The 16,522-nt window shown below is 40.8% G+C and overlaps 1 protein-coding gene across 5 annotated transcripts in view; it reads right to left on the bottom strand.

The window, feature by feature from the left end:
- Positions 1-312: 312 nt before the first annotated feature.
- The window catches only part of amot (angiomotin), a 184,842-nt gene continuing 168,632 nt past the window's right edge, over positions 313-16,522 (bottom strand). For 3 of the 5 annotated variants that reach the window (XM_036143411.1, XM_036143412.1, XM_036143408.1), the window contains 2 exons: positions 16,113-16,213; positions 829-1,315 (listed from right to left, as the gene is read on the bottom strand). In XM_036143411.1, coding sequence (XP_035999304.1) covers positions 1,265-1,315; positions 16,113-16,213 — 152 coding nt within the window. In that variant the 3' untranslated portion in view covers positions 829-1,264. Of the gene's footprint in view, positions 354-828; positions 1,316-16,112; positions 16,214-16,522 lie in introns of those variants that run through there. The other 2 variants (XM_036143409.1, XM_036143410.1) reach the window with 2 other exon arrangements.

Raw genomic sequence — 16,522 nt, 5'->3', positions numbered from 1 at the left:
AAAAACAGACCGAGATATTTAAAACCATCTTTTTTCCATAGAAGTCCCTGAGGGAGAACCGGGAGCCCTCACGCCATTCGCCCACTGCCAGGGCTTCACTTTTTCCCCAGTTCACCCTCGCAGAAGATAAAACAGAGAACTTAGTTGTTATCTTGTTCAGTACGTCGACATCTTGCTGGTTTTTAGTAAAAACAACGACGTCCTCAGCATAGGCAGATAAAACCACTCTACTATTAAAACCAGGTAAAACCAAACCATGAACACTAGAACGTATCTTTTGAAGCAGGGGTTCCAGGGAGAGCGCGTAGAGCATCCCGGACAGGGCGCAGCCTTGGCGAACACCTCTACGCACCCTAAAAAGAGCACACAGACCACCGTTAATCTTTAGCATACTCTCAATGCCACTGTACATCACCTGGATCTTGGCGATCAGACCAGCGCCGAACCCAAACCTCTCCATAGTTTTCCACAGGAAGCCGTGTTCGACGCGATCAAACGCCTTTTCTTGATCTAATGCGATCAAGCCCGTTCTTAAACCCAATGAACCGGAGACCTCCAAAACATCCCGAATTAGGTAGACGTTATCTACCATGGACCTGCCGGGGACGCAGTAGGTCTGGTCCCGGTGGATGACCTGCTCCATAGCTTCTCTCAGCCGAGTTGCCAAGGCTTTGGAGAGGATCTTGTAGTCGGTGCAGAGGAGAGACACAGGGCGCCAGTTCTTAATGTCTTGCAGGTTCCCTTTCTTATGCAGGAGGGTGATGACTGCCCTGCGGCACAAAAGCGGGAGTGAACCAGTGGCCAAACTCTCATTATAGACCTCCAGTAAGTCTTCCGCCAGGATGTCCCAGTAGGCTTTGAAAAACTCTACTGTAAGACCATCGATGCCTGGGGCCTTCTGGCCCTGCATATTCAGGAGGGCTGTATGGAGCTCTTGTACCCCCAGGTAGGCGCTCCAGCTGTACGTTGGTCTCCTCAGAGACCTGGGGCAGCCCACCACAGAACTCCCCCAACAGCTCCTCGTTCTCCTTATACTCACTCTCAAACAGAGAGGAGTAAAACTGTAATGAATCGTAGAGATTGAACCCAAATGTGAGCCAGACACGGAGCTGTGTGTTGAAAATGGGTTTATTAACAAAATCCAGGAGGCAAAAAAAAAGGGGAACAAACGGGAATCTAACAGAACCTAACCAAAACAGAACATTACAAAAACTCAACAGCCCTCCTCCTGATCTGGCCCGGTTCACTCACCTGCTGCCCTGTGTCAGATAGTAAGGAATGGATCGCCTTCCTCTGCCCGCGTTTCCTCTCCAAGCTGAAGAAGAAGATGGGAGGGAGCATCCATCTCTGTGATGTTCTGAACCCGAGACCTGACCAACACGCCTTGGACTTTAGACTCCAGCAGGTTGGCTAAAACTAGCCTTTTGGATTTGAGAGCTTGAATATGCTCTTGATTTCCTGTGGACTCACTTAAATGTTCTAGTTCCACTATATTCATCTCCAGATCTCTGATAGATCTGGTGACGTCACGAGTGACATTAAGAGTATGCTGTTGACAAAGTTGTTTTATTTGAACTTTTCCATGGTCCCACCACTGCCTTAGACAAGTAAAATCACCCTTTCTTTGTCTAAAAACAGTCCAAAAATAACTTAAAGCTTCTCTAAAACTACGATCGTAAGTTAAAGCCAGATTAAAATGCCAGTAGGTGCTTTTAGGTAAAATGTTTGTAATAAAAACATTCCCTAAAAGCAAAGAGTGGTCTGTAAAAGCTACTGGTAAAATCTGACATGTTTTAAACACACTAAAATGATGTTTAAAACAATAAAAACGATCAATACGTGCTAAAGAGAGGTGGTTTTCTTTACTGTGGAACCAAGTGTACTGTCTGGAGCCTGTGTGCATCCTCCTCCACACGTCCACCAGGCCGTGAGACGAGACAAGCTACTGCATGGCTTGCTGGGAAGCTTGGTGAGGCTCTTTATGATTCTGGTCTAACAATTCGTTTTCTGTACAATTAAAATCCCCACCTAAAAAAACATAATCATCAGACCCGCAATCTCCCAACCTCTCCCCAATTTTCTCTAAAAACGCTTGCTCTCTGCACCGACGTTAGGAGCATAAATATTGATAAAAACCACGTTAAAATGGTCAAACTGAGTTTTTACTAGAAGACACCTTCCCTGGACGATACTTTCTATATTAAAAGAGTTCGGGGTGAAAGCTGAGGAAAAGAGGAGGCCCACCCCAGAACTCTGGGAGGTGCCGTGGCTAAAAAAAGCTTCTCCCTTCCATTCCTTGCGCCAGTCTGCTTCATTGCTAATATCACTGTGCATCTCTTGTAAAAATAAAACACTAATTCTTTTCTGTTTTGCTATTTCATAAATCATGGTGCGTTTAACAGCCTCCCTAGCCCCATTAACGTTTAAAGAAGCTATTTTAAAATTATCCATGTTGGGTAAAAGGCTAAAAACAACACCACAATAAAATACACACAATAAAAATAATAAGAAGTTAGTGCTCATCATTATATTTAAAATTGTTTTCTTACTTTTCCCATAATTTTCTTTAGTCTAGAAACCTCCTGATCGGAAAACCCAGACTCTTCTTTTCTTCTGATATAATATCTTGCAGAGAAATAAAATATTTTTAAATTGGGAAAATATTTTTCTACTTTTATCCCTCTTAATCCTTTTGTTTCTTGGAAAAAATTATTAAAAGATCCAACAGGATAACGTGCCTCTGCATTGCTACCCTGTGACAGAGACATCTCACTGCTGTCAGACAGCTCACCCTCACTGTCACTGCTGTCTGACACATCTTTTCTCTCTGTGGCCAGCTTGCTCACCTGCTTACTGCTCTGAACAGCAGTCATCACATTTTTCCTCTTACTACGCCTTTTTAAATTCATATGAACCTCCTGCTCCATCAACTGCGCCCCCTCGCCTTTCTCCCCCACAGGAGCCACCACAGGCTCCACCACAGGAGCCACCACAGGCTCCTCCACACTCACCTCCCCTCCACCTACCACCACCTCACCTTTCCCTCCCTGCTCTCCACACACACCAGTCACCTCACCGCCAGTCTCACCCTCCTGCTCTTTACACACACCATCCTGCTCCATCTCACCCTGATTCTCCACCTCCTCACCAGTCACACAAGTTTCCCCACCACCACACACCACCGTGTTGCCCTCACTCACCACACAATCACTCTTTTGTGGATCAGATGTTTTGTCCACAGTGCTTTTCTCCACTAAACTCTCCTGCTGGTCTCCAGCGACCGGAGCTGACGCCACGGTTTCCTCCGCGGCTTCCTCCGCGGCTACGCTGGAGTTCCCTGCAGCGCCACACTCCGCCATCGCGGCAGGAGCTCCAGCCTCGCCGGACACACCCACCTGCTCCCCGGCTGCCGCAGGCTGCTGCTCCGCGGAGCCCGACGGAGCCGACCCGGCTCTGTTTGGGCACGATTTTATCAAATGTCCCTCCTGTCCACAGCCGAAGCACTTCATGCCGGATGAGGTGGCGAACAAGACATAGTCAAATTCGTCCACTCTCACCCGGAAACGCAGGTTTAGCTCCTCGTCACGATTGTTGAGGATCATGAAGAGTTGTCTCCGGTGGGAGACAACATGCTCCATTCATGCGAGCCGCGGACTTGATGGATCCATGTCCAATAACTTCATCCCCACCGCCAAACAAATGTCCTCCACGCTGCACGGAGACCCGGCACCCACCTTGATGCCGTTCCTCCGTGTCAGCGCAGAGAAGACGCCAGAACCACCACCCACCCCCATGGCGTTCAAGATGCCGACCTGCCGCCGGGCAAAACCCGACGGCCACCAAACCCCACCAAAAAAACCCTAACAACCAAAGTAAAACAACTATATACACAATTTTTACACTCACCCAGTGAAAAAGGACGGAAAAAAGTAAGAAAAACCACTCAAACAGAGTTTTCTCAAACGCTCTCTCTTCCGCTCCTTCACTCACACTCCTCCCACACGAAGAAGAAGAAGAGTGAAGAGAAGCTGAGTGGGCGGGCCAGGTTGAGCCTGCATGCTGATTGGCTGGCGCCGCTGAGCCATGTACGAGAGGGGCGGGGGAGCAGCAGAGTGCCGTGACACACAGGCCGTTTCTCACAAGTCCGTACTCGCGTTCTTGTCAAGTCTGTTCTCGGTAAGAACACAGGAAGATCGGACTTGACGAGAACGTGAGCACGCAGCACGTATTGTATTGTGTATTGGAACAGAAGTATTCTCGTGATGTCATCACACCCACAGCTCTTGAGCATTTCTTTAACGTTCAAAACTATTTATACACTACACCATCATATCTTATTGAAAAAGTTTTTTTATTATTAATTTCTAAAAAGTCTAATAAAATATCTAAGCAATAGCGGAAATTTCTTTGTGGGGAGTTGTAATTGTTGTAGTTGTAGGCGATTGAATCTTCTTTAAAAATCAGCACTTAGAAGCAAAATGAGCAATACGAGCAATATTGCTGTTGCTTCGGTCGTTGGTCAGCTTTACCAGCAGGCTGAAGAGGAGGTGATCCAGTTGAGGAGGCAAATCCGAGCAAGGAGAAGATGTCATCACACCCACATCCTACATCCTATAGGGAAACAGCTTGCCAGTAAGATCTCTTACCTTCTTGTCCTTAAATAGAGCCAACAATGACACACAATTGATACATAGATTATATTAATTGGATAGAAGATTAAGACATATCAGCAGATTACCTAAATTACAAGTTAATTTTATATTTGGTACAGGTCTAGGGGAGGCACGCTACAACAGACACTACGCCAAGGCTGATTAACATCATTGGGCGTGTCTTTGGTGGTCTGAAGACACCGTGGCGTTCCATCTTCTTAAAGGCATTGGAGGTCCTCCTGACGTTTGCCCCAAAAGCAATCTCCGCCTGCTGCATCCTTCACAATATTTGTATAGTAGCAGGGGACCAGCTTGACGTGGAGGACGAGGTTGACCCAGAGGAGGATGACCATCTGGCAGCTGAAGACAGGGAGCTGCTCCAGCTGGCTGCATGTTTAAGTTGACATGACTACATCTGACCTAATGTAGATCAGTTCTAGTCATGTTCACATGCATACATTAAATAATCAGTAAATTAATTTCCATTCCAACTATTTTTAATTGTAAGTTTATAGGCATTGTCTATTTGAGAGATCTTCTATGAGATCTTAATAGGAGTTATTTCTTTGTTTTAAACCATGTTAGTAACTGTTAATAATTTGTTGAAGATATTACATCTTCATTCCGTTCCAAAGATTAAACATTTGTATAAAATAAATGTCTGTTTTTTCATATACTATTATTACTATTATTTTCTTTCCCTCTTGTCCTGAATCAGAAGAAACTCACTTAGATAGGAAAAACATTTGTAGATTTTATTTATTTAATAATTTTAGATGCTGCTGTCATCCTTGGCAGACATTTACAATTTATTCCAGCAAGTATTGAGTTAATAAAGCAACACGCGTCAGTCAGATAAACACAAAACAAATAAATCATAACCAGTGGTACTATGCACACTACTTTTTTAAATTACGTACTAACTCTGTAGACAGGCCACATAGGGAAGCTTAAAAGTATAATGTTCTCGCCTAAAATGATTGGAAAAGGTGCTTTTGAAGAACAACAGCAGCTGAAAAGGGAATTTTTAATTTTGATTGGAACAGTTGGAACAGTACTCCGGCTGAGGACGTGTCACGAGCACACGAGAACGCTCAAGAACGCATATTGAGAAACGGCCACAGACTGCTACTGCAGTCAGCACACGCTGACTGACACTGACCATTTTAATGATCAGAGTGTCAGTTTTGGGCCCCCCCTCTGTCCTGGGCCCGGGACAACTGACCCGTTTGTCCCTCCCTGTCGGTGGGCGTGAGTAAAATGAACTCTGAAAATTTGACACTGGCTATAGAGTACATTTTACACTATTTTTGAGTGGGACCAAATATTATCTGAAACTGAGTTAAACTCAACTCTATAGGTGTTAAAGTGACAACTCCCAAACAATGGTTTTCAACGCAGACATAAAATTAGATAATTTGGGTGTTCGGGGCTCAGTTATCATCACAGAGGACACGTTACACAAAGCAGAAGAAAGAAGATTTAAGGAAGGAGACCCAAGAAAGAAGATCAGCTGGCCAAAGGATGACCACAGAACCCCTTGTCTCTGAGAACCAATGAGGCTGAGTCCAATGCCCGTTCTCCGTGTTTCCTCAACAATTCGGGGCCAATGATCTATAGAATCTGTTAGAAGTGCCGGTTTTAAACTGGTCGATGAAAACAAAATGAACCTTCCAGGGATGGGAGTCTTACCCACCGGATGTCAGAGCTGAAGCTGAAACAACTTGTCAAGCCAAAAAGATGAACCTCAGCCCATGTTGTCAGGACAGAGACTCAAGCTGCGAGTCTTTGTGAGCAGGACATTATCTGGACATTAGTGTTGCCATCAAGAGGAGGAAAGGTTTTCATCTGAACAACTCTTTCACCCAGAAATCAGAGACACTTTGGGATTCCATCTGAGGTATGGGTCAGTCTGCTCCTCTAAATTCAAAAGCCTCTTCTGAACATAGCTGTAACCAATCATAGATAAGGAAGTTGGTTAAATTTTAACTTGTGATTTTTGTAGCTGATTAATAACGCTGTTACTAATTCCCTGCTAAAAGCATACTAATTAAAGAAGCATCTAAAATTCTATTAGGAGTTGCGGACATTCAATTATTGAGTTAACATTTGAGTTCTTTAATGGTTATAAAACAAACATGGTACATGGTTCTAAAATTATTTAGGAGGTCTTTAATTAAATTTTTCAAATTTCCTATATAAGGGAACCAGTTGATTGCTTCAGAGTCCCGACAAGCAGCATTCACTCCTGGAGAAGGGTAGAGCTACAGGGAGAGTCGTCTGCATTGTCCATGGCTTTGCAGCAATCCCTCATACTGAGCAAGCATGAAGTGACAGTGGAAAGAAAAACCACCCATTAGCGGGAAGGGAAAACCTCCAGCAGAACCAGGCTCAGTATGAATGGTCATCTGCCTCGACCGATTGGGGGTTACAGAAGACAGAGCAGAGACACAACAAGACAGACAAAAAAGCACCTAAGCACACATTGATCCAGTAATCTGTTCTACATTAGATGGTAATAGCGAGTGAACTGTCTTCCCTGGATGATGTCATAGTTAACAGAACGTCAGACCAGGTCTACCTACTATGAAGCAAAAAGAGAGTGAGCAAAAAGTTAAAAGCTGAAATGACAACAGTCATTTCAATGTAATGCAATGCAAAACTGGAGAACAGTAGACTGGAGAACAGTAGAAATCAGTCCAGTGAGAAAAATAGGCCCTGGTGTCCTCCAGTAATCTAAGCCTATAGCAGCATAACTATAGAGGTAGCTCAGGGTAACATGAGCCACTCTAACTATAAGCTTTGTCAAAAAGGAAAGTTTTAAGATTAGTCTTAAAAGTAGACAGGGTGTCTGCCTCATGGACCAAACTGGGAGTTGGTTCCACAGGAGAGGAGCCTGATAGCTAAAGGATCTGCCTCCCATTCTACATTTAGAGACTCTAGGAACCACCAGCAGACCTGCAGTCTGAGAGCAAAGTGCTCTGTTAGGAACATACGGGGTAATCAGAGCTGTGATACATGATGAAGCTTGATTATTAAGGGCTTTATACGTTAGAAGAAGAATTTTAAATTATATTCTTTATTTAACAGGAAGCAAATGAAAGGAAGCTAAAATAGGAGACATATGATCCCTCTTGTTGATTTTCATCAGAACTCTTGCTGCAGCATTTTGGATCAGCTGAAGACTTTGAACTGCTGTTATGCCATGATAGTGATCTCAGATTGAATCCTGAACAGTGGATGATTCAACCAAGAAAGTCCACTCCTGCTGCAAAGGATAAGGGGGGGGCAGGAGAAGCCTTCCTCTCCCCATCTCTTGCTCGTCCCTTCTTCTCAGCAGGAGGTCAGCTGTGACCACCTCCTCACAGATAAAAGACAGCACACCTCTGCCCGTTCTCTTCTCTTCGATCTCTTCTCCTGACTCCAAGCTGCTGAGAAACGGAGATGACCAGCTCTCAAGGAGAGGGGGGAGCCATGTGACTGAAGGCCTCCCGGAACCATCGATGGGGCCTGGAAGAGGCCGCGAGCAGAAGGGAATGAGCCTTTCTGAAACTCAGGTTCTCCCTGGCATAGGAAGAAACTGCCAGCCAATTCAAAGATAAGTCTCTCACTTCTGCTTAAAACAGATGCCGAAGTGAAGGAATCCGTCTATGCCAGCTTTGTTCTGCTTTCTCAGCGCACCACAGACGGAGCTGGTTCCAGGCAACGCAGAGCTGAAAAGCCGGCACAGAAGCAACGTCCCCATGCCGAGGAGAGATCTGCTTAAATTGTGACTGCAACTGGGGTCAGAATCCGCCTGGAGGACCAGGCCTCCGACCCGACCACGCCGTTAGCCACATGCTGCTGTAAGGCTAACGCTAGCCTGCCAAGAGCCAAGCGCTAGCCCGCTAGCACTAACCAACAACTTCCTCCTTCAACGCCCCTTCCGTGAATGGCCAAACTGAACAGAACTGAAAAGGACAGGTTTGGGCAGCGGTCCGAGGGTGAAGTTAAAAAGGTTTATTGGGAAATGTTTGTAAACCGTGGGGTTTAGAACAAAGGGCTAACCGGTAGGTCGCGCTAGCTAACAGGATATTAGCCTTGCTAACATCCGGTTTCGGACCCTTAAAAAGGAGTCCGTTTTAAAGTGTAACTGTTCTGCTCTGCAATGCTCTGATGGTGTTATAAGCCTTATTCCCGCATCAATATGGTATATTAATGCCGGTTTTCAAGGCAATTTCGGCAACATTATGTTGTAACCTCTTAGCCACCGAGTTGCCACAGCGACCCCATGCGCCCGGAGGGAGAATCGCATTAACAAACTCGGTCGTTTCTGAATTAAATGATTTTACAGGACAAACGGTCCTCAGAATATTATTTCAACAAATAATGTTTTGTTTGACTTGGGCTTTGCATTGTGAATGGATTGAAATACATGGCGGATGTTTTTTAACTCCATTCCATGTTTTTGTTAATCAGATCTTCAGTGAACCAGGATTCACTGAAGTATTCTGATTATGATCAACCACTTTTGTTTGTCTTTTGTTTGTTTTGCATGTAAATAATTCCTTAGCTTAGCTTCTTTTTATCTTCATTTTGCTTAGTAGTTTAGTTAAGTTTCACTAGCCTAGTAGAGAGGATTTATTAATCGAAATATTGTGTTAATTCAGGTAAACAGCATTACATAGTGATGTTCTCTGGATGTTCATTTTATTTCTGTTATTAAATTCTTGAACTTGAAAAGAAGCTGTCACTCCTTTATTCTATGTGTGTGCAGGTTTTGCTGTTAAAAGATCGCTATTGCTCGAATTCATCCCTTTCAACCGTTGTCTTGATATCAGCTTAAGAGCTGATCATCACCAGACAATACTTAACAGACAGAGAGTTATTTATGAAACATTAAATAACTTTAAACAGTGTATAATTGCACAACACTGCATTTTGTGGACTTCCTGATAGTAAAGAATTACAATAGTCCAGCCTTGAAGTAACACAGGAAATGCATGGACTAGTTTTTCAGCATCACCCCTGGACAGAATCTTTCTAATTTTGGCGATATTCCTGAGGTGAAAAAAGGAAACTCTGGAAGCCTGTTTAATATGAGATTTAAATGACAAATCTTGGTCGAAAACAACACCAAGATTTTTTACTTTATTACCAGAGGCCAGGTTAATGACAACCAGATTAAGTGATTGATTAAGAAGTTTATTTTTTGAGGACTCTGGTCCAAAGATTACAATTTCTGTCTTGTCAGAATTTAAGTGCAGGAAATGTAAAGTCATCCAGCTTTTGATGTCATCAAGACATGACTGTAGTCGAAGTAACTGATTGGATTCATCAGGATTTATGGATAAATATAGCTGAGTGTCATCAGCATAACAGTGGAAATTAATCCCATGCTGTCTGATAATTTTGCCGATCGGAAGCATATAGTATAGTAAAGAGAATTGGTCTGACCCCTGTGGTTCTCCACAGGTGACCCTAGACTTTGAGAAGGTTTATTATTAACATGAACAAACTGGAATCTGTCTGACAGATAAGATTTAAACCAGCCTAATGCTTTCCCCTTAATCCCTACAGTATGCTCAAGTCTTTGTAGGAGAGTATTGTGATCAACTGTGTCAAATGCAGCGCTAAGATCTAACAGGGCAAGTATAGACACAAGTCCATTATCTGAGGCCATGAGAATATCATTAGTGACCTTCACCAGAGCTGTTTCAGTGCTATGATGAGCTCTGAAGCCTGACTGAAACTCCTCAAGTAGGTCATTACTTTGTAAATGTTCACATAGTTGATTAGCAACTACTTTCTCAAGAATCTTAGATATAAGTCTGTAATTTACTAACTCATCTTGATCAAGAGATGGTTTCTTAAGTAAAGGTTTAATAACAGCTACTTTAAAAGCCTGTGGTACATATCCATTTACTAAGGATAGATTAATCATTTCCAAAATAGGGCCACTGATCAAAGGGAATATGTCCTTAAACAACTTGGTTGGGATTGGGTCTAACATACAGGTAGAAGGTTTAGATGAAGCTAAAATTTTAGATAGCTCAGAAAGCTCTACTGCTTCTCAACAGTTCAGACACTGCGCATGTTCTAAAGATTCGTCCAACACTGCCTCACTTACTAAGGACGAGGTAATCATGTTTGGGAGGATGCCAATTATTTTATTTTTAATGGAATCAATTTTATTTATGAAGAATCCCATAAAATTATTACTGCTAAGAGCTAAGGGAATGGATGGATCAACGGAGCTATGACTCTGTAAGTTTGGCAATTGTACTGAAGATAAATCTAGGATTAATTTTGTTCTTATATTATATTTTTTTATTTTTTTTTCTCAATTAATGATGAAAAATATGCTGCTCTAACTCTGCGAAGGGTCTTGTAATACAACAGTAGACTGTCCCTCATGATTAGGTAGGATTCCTCTTTGTGTGTAGAGCACCATTTCTCTCCAATTTCCTAACATTAAAATAAAAATTATTATAAAATTATCAGGACAGGGTTGTGAGGAAATACTGTATATTTATCACAATCAATGCCATATGTCAGCACAAGGTCTAAAGTATGGAGCCAAGAGTGTGTCGGTTTATGCACATTTTGAGCAAAACCAATTGAATCTAGGATAATTTTAAAGGCTACACTAAGGTTATCACATTCTGGGTCAACATGAATGTTAAAATCACCCACTATAATAACCTTGTCAGTGTTTATTACAAAATCAGATAAGAAGTCTGACAACTGATCCAAAAACTAAGAGCGAGGGCCTGGTGGACGATACAAAACAACAAACAGAAGAGGTTTTATTGCTTTGCAATTTGTATGAGGGAAACTGAGGGTTAAATGTTCAAAAGAACTGTAGTTATTAATTGGCCTGGGACTAATTAATAAATCAGACTGAAAGATGGTTGCCACTCCTCCTCCTCTTCCCACAGATCTGGGAATGTGGAAATTTGAATAATTGGAGGGAGTTGACTCATTTATACTAACATAGTCTTCTTGTAGCCAGGTTTCTGTGAGACAAAATAAATCAATCTGATTATCGGAAATCAATTCATTAACTAACAAAGTCTTTGTAGGGAGAGACCTTTTATTTAATAGACCACATTTAATGGTTTTATTTTTTTGGTTCAAGGTGAGCCATATTGATTTTTATTAGATTTTTATGATTTGTTCCTTTTAGATCAGTTTTTGATCTGTTAAGTTTTGGCCGTGGGAAAGACACCGTCTCAATGGGGTAATGGGTCGGTAACGGTACAGAAGCTGCAGAGAGGTGTGTTAAACTACAGCTATGCTTCCTGGTCTGGACCCTGGGTTGTCAGCATTTAGGAGAACTAACAAATCCGGCCAGATTCCTAGAAAGAAGAGCTGCACCATCCAAAGTAGGATGGATGCCGTCTCTCCGGATCAGACCAGATTTTCCCTAGAAAGTTCACCCCAGTTCTAAAGTCCTTACACTGGCTCCCTGTATCTCAGAGAATAGACTTTAAAATACTTCTGTTAGTCTATAAATCCCTAAATGGCTTAGCACCTAAATACATCACAGACTTGTTATCAGTGTATCAACCATCCAGACCACTCAGGTCTTCTGGCTCCAGCCTACTCTGCATACCTAGAACCAGAACTAAACACGGAGGAGCAGCATTTAGTTCCTATGCTCCACATATCTGGAACAAACTTCCAGAAAATTGTAAAGGTGCAGAAAGCCTGAGTTCCTTTAAATCAAGATTAAAAACACCCTAACTCTCAAAAACTTACAACACAGCTATAGGATTAATTCCGGCCAATCGTCACTTTAACTCTCACCCTCATTCGGGTGATCAAAACATTGTTCCTTTAAGGCAGGCCAATAACAACCCTAACGACTCCTCGTTACAGAGGTGTGGACCAGTTTCGGTCCAATCTGCTGGCTTAATGGTTTCAACAACTGTCCATTACTAAGGGGTGGACCCGTTTCGGTTGAATTTGCATGTTATCTAAGCCATTACAAGGCCTTTGTTTGGTAATGGTATAAAGCTTGTTACTCCACATTACTCCAGACTTTTTGAATTGAGAAAGCTTCCTGGAGAGGAAGCGAAACGTCTTCACTACGGAAAACAAGTCCAGTTGTTTTGTTTTTACATTTTTTTGGGTTGGCCTTGTATGTTCATAGGATTGATTTATATTGAATGTGAGCCAGTAGAGTTAATGTACAGGTGTGAAGTAGATGATGTAATGATGCAAGCTGCTGTCATTTGTATTAAAATTTGTTTTCAGTCAGATTGATTTTTTTTTTACCCCTTGCTCTATGTTCTTTCATGAGGAGTGAACGCTTGAGATTTATAGTATCAACAGCATCTCACTTTTGTGCTCTTATTTGGATTAGCAGAAAGTTCTTAGAAAATATCTACTTGTTCTAATATTAATTTTTCTGATATATTTGGCACAAAGGAAGACAGGCTGAGCCAATAGAACACATACTTCTAATTAATGACTTTGTTTTGCATAAGGCACTGATAAACCTCTTGTGTATGAGTGACCAAATAAAAGTACTTGTGTTGCAAAAATACTCCTTTTGAAACACAAAAGGCTTACCAATGTATAAATTGGATTACTGAAGAGCATGAGCACATGCTTGATGATAAGGTAGACCCGTTAATGTAGTTACTGTGACACATCCTAAAACTGAGAGATATTGTATTTAATTCAGTTCTTTAATGTTCTTTGATGAGGTGTAGCTTTACCGCAGCACAGTCACATGGCCGCTATATGTGTGGTTCACTAAATTATTCCTACCAAACAATTCAGTAATATTTTGCCTCAAACACATCACCGTGCACTTCATCTGTGCATAAATATGACTTAAATCATTTTAGAGTAAGATTTTTGTTTGATACCATTTTGAGTCAGTAGCAAGTAATGGACAAAATTGTGTCATTGTTCACATAAAGACATTCACGTTAAAAGGTTGAACTTAATAATTGCATTCAAACATAACCTCAGGAGAGATGATGTTACACACATAAACCACATTTAAACTCAACAGAGATACAGAAAAGTGCTGTTTATTTAGGGCAACTTACAAAGAATATAAGGTACAAAACAATGCAATAAATGCACAAAAATATAAACCAAGTTAGGTCAAAAACATACCAAAAAAACAAACAACAAAAACACCAATTGTCATGCTAACAATGAGGGGTTCTGTTTTCTAACAACAAAAACGTACCTCTGGTCACTAATCTATGCAGAGGAAAATGTGTTCCAATATGTCTTCATAGTGATCAGGAACAATTCTCATGTTTAAATCTAAACAGGCTGACTCCAACCAATAACTTCTACTTCACTGAAAATAGTTCTACAAAAGAGAAGTTAATATAGTGTGTTCTATTGATCTTTGTGTTCCCCAACCAATGAGGTGATCCCACCTCATACCAGACAAACGGTGGGGTACAAAGATCTTTTATCTGCTCCCAGGTTATTATTTAATGCTTGTGTATAAGAATTGGTAACAAACACACATTCCAGATAGGCAATTTTTTTCATCCATTTGATTAAAATCAAATCAAAAGTATAGCTCATATAAATGGTTGTCAGTAAAAAGAGTTAATATTATGGGTCTGGGTGTGTTCATGAGATTACATGCCCATGCAGGTTTCATAAAACTTTGCAGGTTGTGAAGTTCAGCATCACGAATACATACACTATCCATTTCCAGGTATTTGCAAATCAAGAATTGAAAGAACACCTTTATGTAGTGCCCAAAGCTTACCAATATGTGCATAAAATTATAATGTAATCTCATAATATTCTAATATGTAGTTAACAATGCATGTTCTTTTTCATTCATTTCCTGCCAAACGTCTTTACAACAACCTAATGTATGTTAAAGTCCCAGAAAGGTTTAAAATCAAAAGAAAAATTTGAACCCAGCAACACTTGGCTTGGTAGGTTACACAAAGGTGTCAATCAGAAAACAAAGAACCCATGCAATAACCATACGTTGTATTTACTAATAAGCTCATGCATTAAATAGATAATCTAAATTAATGATTAGTGTTATATATTAGAAATATACACAATTTGCAATATTGTCAAGTATTGCAGTAACAATATGACAAAAATATATTTTCTTTTTGTCATAATAGTTTTCACAATTTACTGTGTCTTTATGCTTTATATATCCATATCGAGTGTTGGGATCTCAGGTTACATCTGGGTTGTGGGTTCGATTCCAGCTTCCCCTTGTCACATGTCGATGTGCCCCTGGGCAAGGCACTTAACCCCAAGTTGTCAACTGAGCTGTGTATTTGGTGCATGAATGTGTGTGCGTTAGTGAGTGCTTTTGGGTGAATGTGGCTCTAGTGTACAGCGCTTTGAGTGGCCAGCATGACTGGAAAAGTGCTTTATAAGTTCAGTCCATTTACCAATTTATGCCAAATAAAATGATCTTTCCCTACAATTTGTAAAAGAATGACTGCGGTCAGTGAGATTCAACAGAAAAATGCTTTTTCACATAGGGACAAATTTGTTTGAAAATGCTATTTCCCTTACTAACGGAGGTAATCATTTGCAAATTGCTTTTTTAATTTGTTAAGGTTATGTTTATCTGATAAAATAAAGTATGAAATCTAATCACAATGTAAGTGCATAATGTGAATAGCTGGTAGGGCTTAGGTTTAAACCTCTCATCTTCTGTCGTGAAATGACAGTTTATTACTAAGTCCACTCTGCCAGTTTTAAAATACAACACATAACAAATGTGGTTAAACTGTAAATGCATAATGCAATAAATAATCCAAATAAAAGTATAAACAAGTAAAAAAAGTACAAAGTAAATAAATCTCTGTTAATGTCCGTAATGCTTACTTTACTTGGAATAAGCTGTTTTCTTTCACAGCATCTTCACACCTTTATTTGTAAAATAAAAGCTGTCTTTTGTTGGGAGGCTTTACCACCTTTGTTAGATTTGGTACTAGAGTGAGTAATGCAGCTACTGAACATGCTGAACCCTAAGTCAGATATTATTGTATTAGAAAAAGCAAAACAATTTAACTTAGATACAGAAATCTCAAAAGAAATTAATCTGAGTTGGGGGGAGATCCTTCTTCTTGGCATTTTTCAATTACATACTTGTTCAAAGACATATACTTATATATACTTTCCAATTACTGTCAATAAGACCTTATGAATGATATCAATAGAACATTATAAAAGTCTCTGAAATTGCTTCAAGCCCATTTCAGATGCAGAACTGTATCACTTATAAAATTGTTCTTTCTTCAGCCAGGCTGAACAGGTGGAACACATGCATTTGAAAAGAGAAGATAAATCCAAATCTCTCTTAGGACTAAGATGAAGCTCTAGATATACAGGATGATGATCATCATATCAAAGAAGCCATGTGATGAGGCTGCCATCCAATCGGTTATATGCATACTTATTTTTCTTGAAATCCTGGTTTCATATGAGGATCTCAACTATGTCTGTGTCTACCTCTTGTTGGGCCACTGGAGCTGGAGGAGGAGCTTGTTGCTGTGAATGAGACTGCAGAGTGAACCTCCGCTCAAAAGTACTGCTGTGAAACACTGGAACTTCTGCAAATAGATAACAAAAACATGAATGCATGTCAATAGATTAAAAATGAGAGGTGAAATTTAGCAGTAATGGATCATGATGACTTGACTAATGCAAATAGACAAAAGGACTATTTGCTCTTTTAGCTTCAGAAAACTCAATGTTTTCACCTCCTGCACAGAATACGGACATACTGCATTTAATGAGTAAAGAGTTACCAACACAGTTTTAAATGTTGCAAAGAAGTAATATCTTGATGTCCATCAAAAAGTATCTTAACATACTGTCAGCAAAAATGGCTTGCTTTTTGTGAGCAATGAATGTGACCA

Source organism: Fundulus heteroclitus, chromosome 11, assembly GCF_011125445.2.
Source record: "Fundulus heteroclitus isolate FHET01 chromosome 11, MU-UCD_Fhet_4.1, whole genome shotgun sequence".
In the NCBI taxonomy this organism is placed as follows: Eukaryota; Metazoa; Chordata; class Actinopteri; order Cyprinodontiformes; family Fundulidae; genus Fundulus; species Fundulus heteroclitus.
This window is presented reverse-complemented; position numbering and strand designations above follow the sequence as displayed.